At 42.3% G+C, this 9,140-nt stretch overlaps 1 protein-coding gene across 1 annotated transcript; it reads left to right on the top strand.

Moving 5' to 3' along the window:
- The first annotated feature begins 1,515 nt into the window (after positions 1-1,515).
- On the top strand, positions 1,516-8,467 carry LOC115820639 (von Willebrand factor A domain-containing protein 7-like). Its single transcript, XM_030784274.1, has 14 exons — positions 1,516-1,746; positions 1,835-1,928; positions 2,017-2,145; positions 2,611-2,785; positions 4,928-5,097; positions 5,239-5,351; positions 5,526-5,642; positions 5,779-5,958; positions 6,079-6,211; positions 6,406-6,552; positions 6,814-6,932; positions 7,410-7,543; positions 7,817-7,979; positions 8,183-8,467. Exons 1-14 carry the CDS (start codon positions 1,516-1,518, stop codon positions 8,465-8,467), a joined length of 2,190 nt encoding a protein of 729 aa, XP_030640134.1.
- The last annotated feature ends 673 nt before the right edge of the window (positions 8,468-9,140 follow it).

Genomic DNA, 9,140 nt, shown 5'->3' with positions numbered 1-9,140 from the left:
CTGAACTATTGTCAGTCGTACAGTGAGCAGATAAAGTCATCATTTGCTCATTTGGCCATCTTTCCCATTCGTTGTGAATAAGCCAAGGTCAGGAAGAAGAGCACTTGGGCATGACCCTGTGATTAGCTTCTTGGTCTTGCTGGATCGGAGTTGTTCCTGCCCATTTCATGTGTAATACTAGCATTAGATAAACAGCTAAATTGTATGATGTCCTTGACTAGTAAAATATAGGACAAATAAAGATGCATGTCTTTGTCACCAGAGCACCAAAATAGTCTTTCCAAAACAACTAGCAGTTATGTTAATTAAGTGCCCTAGACTGATATTTATCTATTATTTACGTTTTTTTTCAATGCATATGTCTGTGGATCATATGTTTTTATTGAATGTATTTAGTAAATACTTTTAAATAGTAAATACTATTTACTTTTTGAATGTTCAGTTAACACTTAAAAGAATGAAGATATTTTTATTATCTAGACATTTGACCTCTTTTTTTTTTATCACTTTGGAATTGAAAATGGGAATTGATAAGAACCGGAATCAATCAGCAGAATCGGAATCGATATAATTCAAACGATACCCAATGCTAACTGGAATTTATATTCCATGTTATTATATGTAAAGTTGATTTTTTAATGACGATTTTTGTTCTCTTTCTCACTTCCAAACTCCTCTGTAACTGCAGATGTAATGATAATATCAGGTAGCTGGTTAATCAAGTTTTTAATTGCAACCATTTTGCATATCAGACAGCTGTTAGCACCTCATAGACTGAGGTGCAGCTTTACTGTTCCCCAAAAAATATTGAGCTGTATTCACCAAAAAACTGGTGTACACTACAGACTCGTAGAGATTTTGCATAAAGTGCTTGCAAAGTTCTCTTTGTTGTTATTGCTGTTGTTGGAAAAAAAGAGGTTACTGATAAATGCCTTTTGTTGTAATGTCAGTTGAAAACAATTTACCATTTATGACAAATGTCTTCCACCGTTTCCCCTTAACAGTTCTGTTCCTTTTGCTTTCATTTGAGATAAGCAATCAAAGTCGTACTGTTTGAAAGAGATCAACAATGCTTTTAGCAATGTTTGTCAAATGTACTTTTTAAAAGACTTTATTTGGTGTTTTTACTTTTTTTTTAGGACATAATCTGGTTAAAATGGCATACAGGTTGCTACCTCTCCTTGTGCTCCTTGGCCAAGGGCTGGCGTTCCAATCCACACCAGGATTTAGCTCAGGAAAATCCCACACTTCTATCACTGAAGATGCAGTGCTTCGTGAAGCGGTGGAGTCATGCAAGGCAGTAGCATTGGCAGAAGGGAAGGCCTTCACTCCACCAGTAAGGGGGTAGGGGGTACGAAGTCTGACCAGGGTATTCTGTGTGTATATATTTATTTACTCCAGCACCTTTCGTGTGTGTGTGTGTGTGTGTGTGTGTGTGTGTGTGTGTGTGTGAGATAGGTGGATCTGACTGTGGAGAAGGTGTTGGATGCATGTATGAAAGCACTAGAGGACAGGATGGATGTGTCAGCTGTAAAGTTTCGAGAGCTGTTGGATGAAATCATCACCGCAAACACTCAGGTAGACGATACCTTCTACTCTAGCGCCCCCCATCACTTCCACAATGAGGCCTTCATCCAGGGACGTGAGCTCATCACTAAAGGCGTGGTCAGCATTAGAGCCAGCCTACGAGAAGACAAAATGGCAGCAGCGAGGCGGACCTTGGGTACCATCAGCCACAGTCTTCAGGTGAATCAGAGGAGATATTCTTCGAGTGCCCCCTCCCCTCACTATCTGTTCATCTCTCTTTCATTAATGTCGTCTTTATGCATTTCAGGATTTCTACAGTCACAGTGACTGGATTGAGTTGGGAAATACAAAACCATATGCCAGTCTACTCCGGGCAGACCTCGCTTTGGAAAATATTGCAGGTGAGTGCGTGTACATGTGTTTGTGTGCGCATGTGTACATGTAAGTGTGAGTTTTCTGCCTAATGGCTCAAATCTCCGGTTTTCTCAGATGTTCACACCCCAACATGCAGAAACTGTAAAGAGTATGATTGTAAAAACTTGATCCTTCCAAACATACTGAAGACTCACACGCTCACCTCAGGGTACAATACAGAGGATGGAACCAGCAAACCACCAGGTACTGTCTCCCTCTCTCTGTCTTATTCACTACACGCACAGACACAGCAGCAAAAAACTTTTTTAAGGGGAGAAGTGATGGCCTGACTTGTAGAGTTTCCTCTCCATTTCTGGGAAGACTCAGTCAATTTGGAGTGTCATTGCTTGTGAGTCACGTAATTGTTATTTTGTGTGTGTGTGTGTGTGTGTGTGTGTGTGTAAGAGAGAGCGAGAGAGACAGAGAATACTTTTAGCTGTTAATGGTTTTGATGACATTTCACTGAGGTTTCTGAGCTTGCCTCCTTCTTCTTTCCTGTTTTTTTTTTTTTTTTTGCAAGTCATTCTTTCCTTTCCGTCTGTTTACACGAGGATTCATCTGATTTTCTTACATATAATCACATAATGAAAAATAAAACATTTGTTGGTCCTGCAGTCTCTCCCGTATTCAAATGAGCAGCTTTGCACTGAGATATTTCTCTCACTGTAGGTAAATGTCACCACGGTGGTGTTTTCGATTCTGGGATCAATAAAGATGACCCAGCAACTTCCCTGGCTCCAGGAGAACCTGACCCTCATGATCTTGCTGCAAAGCTAGCCACTGAAGCCACAGTTGACCTACTGCGAAATATTCGGAACACGGCAGGGGACCATCTATTTCTGAAGTATGTCAATAGATAGATAGATAGATAGACAATCAAATTGCACACCTGTTCGTCATTATTTGAATTCAGTTTTGACTCAACAACACACACACACACACACACACACACACACAACTTTGACTTGACAGCATACACACACACACACACGCAATTATGTTCAGTCATTTGTCATTACATCGTTATCATTTTTTTTAACATTTTGTGCACAGGAAAGACAGTAGAAGGGTACACAAAATGCTGTTATATGTTAGAAAACTGGAAAATAAAATTCAGACATTTGCTCTCATATGCCAAAGATACTCCTGGGGCATTGAGGGGAGGTTTGCTTACTGTGCACAGGTCCAAACTGTTATCACTTATACCATAACTCCACAAAAAGATCCATTGTCCATTGAGTTTCCTCTCTGAAGAAATAGAGATGAAAATGAGAGAGACATGTGCTGCAAATCAAAATGTAACATCCCAGTGTTCCCCCAATATGTGTATGTTGTTCATTTATTATATTTGTTCCATTATTATTATTATTATTATTATTATTATTATTACTACTATTATGAGGGGTGATTCATAAGTTCCTGGCCCAAGGTAGAAGGATTCAGTTTTAGAAAACCTAGCACATTTATTTTTCAACATAGTCCCCTCCTACATTTACACACTTAGTCCAGTGGTCAAGAAGCATACGGATCCCTTCCTTGTAGAAGTCAGCATCTTGGACCTCAAGTAAGTGGTCCACAGCAGCGATGACATCATCATCAGTGTCAAAATGGTGACCACTGAGCTCTGTCTTCATCTTGGGGAAGTGCTAGTAGTTGCGAGGGTGCCAAATCAGGTGAATAGGACGGGTGCTGGATGGCGGCCATCGTCACCGTGGACTTGTGGGTTAGAGCGTTGTCCTGGTGGAAGAGCAGTCCTTCTTTCCTTCTTGTCAGCGTCCCATGCCAAATCTTCTTGATTTTCTCCCGTGGCTGTCTCAAGAGATCAGCATAGTAGGCCCCTGTAATAGTGTGACCCTCATCCAGGTAGTCCACCAGCAGCGCTCTTTTTGCATCCCAGAAAACGGAGGCCATCACCTTGCCTGCAGACATCACCGACTTGGCTCTCTTGGGAGCCGGAGAATCTGGGTGTCTCCACTGTTTTGATTGTTTTTTCCTCTCTGGTGGGAAGTGGTTGGATCCAAGTCTCATCCATGGTTACGAATTGCTGGAGAAATCTCTCGGAATCAGTCTCAAGAATGGCAAGATTGTCCCTTGACATATTGTGCCAAATCCACTTCTCATCAGGCCCAAAGAGTTTCGGGACCCAGCGAGCTGATGCCTTGGTCATTTGGAGTTTGTTGTGGATAACTGCATGGACGCGTTTCTGGGAGTTACCCAGCTCTGTGACAATTTACCGCTGTGTTATTAGTCGATCTGTCAAGATCATGTCATAGATCTTGCCAATGGTCTCCTGTGTGATGGTCTCCCGTGTGAAGATGGTAACAGACCTTCCAGGACGGGAGTCATCGTCCAGGCTCTCTCTGCCACGTTTAAATTTAGCAGCCCACCTCTTCACCACGCCGTAAAAAGGCACACCCTTCCGTAGTGTTGCCACCATGTCCTCATGGACCTCCTTGGGTGATAAGCCCTTGAGACTGAGGCAGCGGATGACTGCGCAAAGGCCGATGTTATCCATATTCTCAGACAGTGCTGACTTGCAATTTTCAATTATCCAAAACAGAAATACCACAAATGTTATTAACTTCAAACTGTCTGCATAATCACTCAAAGAGTTGAACTGCACATGCATGTGACAAGAGCTGTATAACACATCCTCTTCTACCTTGGGTCACAAGCTTATCAATCACCCCTTGTATTGTCATCAGTATTATTGTTGTTGTTATTATTATTATTATTATTATTATTATTATTATTATCATATGTTGGATTTTGTCCCAAAATTGTAACATCAGGATGCCTTTTGCTCATGAAACAAATGCGAACACACATAAATAATGACATGAAATAATGACAGTAATTCAGGCTAAGAGTGATTACTTTGCGATGGTACAAAGTACTCCAAGCCAAATCACTGAGTTCTCCTGTAATGGGTGTGTATGATGGAATAAATCGCTCTGACGAATGCCCCTCTCCTTGTTGTTTCCAGGATGCTGGGCATCAGTCGTTCCTCCGTCGTGTGCTTCGTGATCGATACCACAGGAAGCATGGGTGATGATATAGCTGAGGTCCGAAGACTAACCAATGAAATTGTCGACAAAAAACGAGGAACAAATGATGAACCTTCTCTGTATATCCTTGTTCTGTTCAATGACCCAGGTGTGTGCGTGCATGTGTTAGTGTGTATGTGCGCGTTTCTGCGTTTACAGGTTTTGTTGTTGTTTTTTTCAATCTTTTTAGCAAACATATTTCAAATGTTGGTGTAAAGCAATGAGTCAGTCAAAATGAATTTCTGTGCAGCTGTGGGACCAGTCAAGAGTACCGGTAATGTGGATGAATTTAAGAAGATGCTGGCTGAAATTGTTGTGGATGGAGGCGGAGATGAACCTGAGAAAAGTCTCTCTGGACTACAGGTGTCAACCTGTGTTCTGTGTTGTGTGTGTGTGTGTGTGTCTATTGAGTTACTGTGATAGTGTCAGACTAAGTCATTTTTTTTTTTTGAAAAGGAATTACTGCCCATGTGTTTATAGTATTTCTCTGTGTGTGTGTGTGTGTGTGTGTGTGTGTCTGTGTGTGTGTTCACTCAGCTGGCCCTCACTACAGCACCTCCTTCATCTGAAATTTACCTTTTCACCGATGCCTCTGCCAAGGACAAAGAATTAGAAGGGGCAGTCCGTTCTCTAATCAGTAGCACCAAGTCAAAGGTAAAACTTATTCACATAGTGTGTTTCACCCGTCTTGAGATGATGAATTGGTGCATTAGTCAGATGAAGTAGACACTGAGAATGCATGGTGACGTCTATGTGTCTGTGTGTGTGTGGCTGTGTGTGTATTTCGCAGGTATCGTTCCTGCTAACAAACATCTTGTCTAGAAGAAGGAAGAGGAGCGTGGTGTCAAACGATGGTAACAGACTGTATGAGAGACTAGCCCAGCTATCTGGTGGACTGGCCATTGAGGTGTCCAAGAGCACCTTGCCTCTAGCCACTACTGTTATAATGGATGCTGTTTCTTCTTCACTGGTACTGATCTCTCTCTCTCACACACGTACACAGAAATATACATACACATATCCACCAACAAAATATAACCTACTGTTTTGTTCCTCATTCTCTCTTGGCTGTGTTTCTATATCCCTTTAGGTAAACCTGTTTCAGGTGTCCGTGGATCCAGGAAGGGACAAGACTTTCTCATTCCTGGTGGATCCATCAGTGCACAATGTGTCCGTTTATATCATTGGGTTTTCTGCGAGCTTTACACTGAAGAGCCCCACAGGTAACACACACACACACAAAAACAAAGATGCGCACAACACACACATGCATACATGCAAATTCATACGCATACATGCATGCACACGCGCACACATACAGCACATGTACACAAAAAAAAAAGAACAAAAGAAAACACACACGTATACATACGGACACACACCGGATGCTTTAAAACGACATGCGTTGTTCTCCTAGGTGTGAGTCAGGAAAGCAGAGTTAAATCAGGGCCTTTGGGAAAGATATCTGCAGTGGGAAATCTCCACATTGCTCATTTGACGGAGCAAACAGGAACGTGGCAAATCAGAGTCGGATCAACCCGTCCATACAACATCAGAGTTATAGGTGAACAATCCATGTCCAGCCGTATATGTGTGTGTGTGTTTGTGCGTGTGTGTAGGAAGAATCCTGTGTGCACATATGACACCAATTGCTGAAATGCAGATCTAGGGAACTACCATTAGGTAAAGTGATCTGGCCTGGGTTAAAACATAACCTGTACTGAAATGCATAAAAAACAGTATCGCACAAGGCAAGGTACAACGTACTAGATCATCTTGGCTCTTGGGGGGAGATGTTCTGTGTCATGCTGTTATACATTTGCAGGCCACAGTGTGCTGGATTTCCTGTACAAATTCATCAGATATTTCAAGGGTCTTCATCCTGGATTTGTGGAGACAGAGGGACGGCCCTCAGCAGGTAGCCCCGCCCACATCACTCATACAGTTAGACAGACTCACCCAACACCTTTTTCCATGATTATGTTTGACTATTGTGTTCATTAATGTGTGTGTGTGTGTGTGTGTGTGTGTTTGTGTGTGTTCAGAGGGAAATTCAACTCTCATGTTGAGAGTTGTAGGTGCTGACTCCCTGTCTGGAGTAGAGCTGTCAGTCTTGGATCCAAGAGGTTCATCTATACTGAGACCCAGCATGAGGGAGCTGGGCAGGGGGATGTTCTTTGCTTTCTTTCCAACCCTTCCAGCTGGCCAATTCACACTGCAGCTGAGGGGTAAAAATGACGGACACCAGTTTCAACGACAATCACCCCAACGGCTTGAAGCTTCACAGATCTCCATACAGGTTCTGGATAAAGATCTGGAAATTTTTAGTAGTTGTTGTTCTTCTTCTTCTTTTTGTTGTGACAGAAAGACCTGAAAGGTTGCCGTGAGCTCAAGTCATTTCTTTAGTGTTTGTTCTTATAGGTGCAGAGGATTCTCATTCTTCACCCTGGAGTTCCTTTATCTGTCCCCTTCAATGTGACTGCGAGTGGGGATATGGATACAGTTACAATACAAGTTCGAGCCACACAGAACTTTGTGGCATCATTCACACCCAGGTGGGTGGAGCTTGAATTGGACTTGTCCTGCTGCAATCTAATAAACAATACCTGTAAAATCTGCACCTACTGTATATCAGCTTGTTTAAGCAAAATCAGAATACACTTGTTTACTCAACGGTTAACAGGAAAAATTGTTTTGTATATTATTTTTTTTAAATACATCTTTTCTCGTCTCTTTCCTCGCTCTCAGTTTCTCTCCATGTTTGTTTGCTTATGCACTTCTGTCTCTGCATGTTTCACTGTCTGATGCACGTGTCTTTACATGTGCAGCTCGGTCAAGTTGGCTGCCGGCGGCAGCGCTATGGGTTCACTGAAACTCTTAGCCCCTCCAAGCACTCCATCAGGTTCCGACTGCACCATAACCATAGTGGCGGAATCGCACAGAAAAAGGCAGTCCAACTACGCCATCGTCCACACGACTGTCATGAGCATGGTATGAGGGGCACTGCACAATTAAAAAAAACACAGAGAGGAAAACTTCAAAACCATGCAACTGGTCATTCTTTTGAATAGTCAGATAGCTTCGGGGGGATAGGGGGGTTCATCAAATTATTCAAAGAGAGCAAGTTATACTCTGATTGCCCACATTTCAGAGTCTGCTCCTCTCTTCCTCCTTCCTCCTCTCATTCTCTGTAGATCACAGACCTGAAGCCGCCTACGTGCGTTGAGTTACACAGGAGCCCAAAATGTCCCATATGGGAGATCTCTTTAGCCATGTCTGACGGCGACGGGACGGGCATCGAAAAAATCTTCTATCGCGGCGCTGATGGCAACATAACCAGCACCGTGACTGACAAGGAGACCTTAGTCACCTTCTCGGCCTCTTGCTGTGAGGAGAGTGTGGAGTTTGTGGCTGTGGATCATGTTGGTAATGCAGGAACGTGTTCGTTCACAATCAGTACCCCTCCTAAGAGTACTTAGGTCCAAGTATTACTGCTTTCCCCAGAGTCCACGCTGCTACAGTCGCTCACACAAACACACATGCACAGAACACATGTGCACATGCCCACACATGAACACATGCATGCACACGCGTACATCATTTACACTTAAGCTTATTTGCATCCTTGATGAACAATAAACAAAAAAGTAAACAATATAAAGTCTCCCTTTAATCTAAATAACAACTCCGTTTCATTTGTTTTGTTTTTGTTTTTTGTCAGACCTGCTGGGCGTCATCAAACATTCTTATGGAAAAAGAACATTTTAATTACATTTTCACTTATTGTCTTTAAACATCCTCTGTTCCAGTTTAGTTTCACAAAAATTCACATTTACATATTTGTGCAGTTGCCACATTTTGACTCATCTTGCTTCATAAATCAAATAAAAATCAGTCTCAATCAGTCGATATAATTGTACTGCTTGAGGCTTCTTGCTTTTGTCCATGGTTTCAGCAACTTTTCATCTGATTGCCAATTCTATTCGTAGCCCCAAAGACGTTTTTACCATGTTCCCAGAGCTGTGTGCCATCTGAGCAATAGTAAAGGATTTCCAAATGATCATCACATGAATTATTTTCAGGATAAAAATCTAAGCAGGTTTATGTTGGGGATTTGTGTGTGTGTGTTTGTGTGTGTGTGTGTGTGTGAGA

Source organism: Chanos chanos, chromosome 9, assembly GCF_902362185.1.
Source record: "Chanos chanos chromosome 9, fChaCha1.1, whole genome shotgun sequence".
Taxonomy (NCBI): Eukaryota; Metazoa; Chordata; class Actinopteri; order Gonorynchiformes; family Chanidae; genus Chanos; species Chanos chanos.
Note: the sequence above shows the minus strand (reverse complement) of the source record. Positions and strands in the feature narration are given on the sequence as shown.

Excerpts from the sequence above, each read along its gene's own strand:
- LOC115820639 (XM_030784274.1), top strand. The coding sequence starts at position 1,516 with ATGGATGTGTCAGCTGTAAAGTTTCGAGAGCTGTTGGATGAAATCATC. Across the intron at positions 1,747-1,834 it reads CCATCAGCCACAGTCTTCAG|GATTTCTACAGTCACAGTGA; the intron begins GTGAATCAGAGG and ends TATGCATTTCAG. Across the intron at positions 5,643-5,778 it reads TCAGTAGCACCAAGTCAAAG|GTATCGTTCCTGCTAACAAA; the intron begins GTAAAACTTATT and ends TGTATTTCGCAG.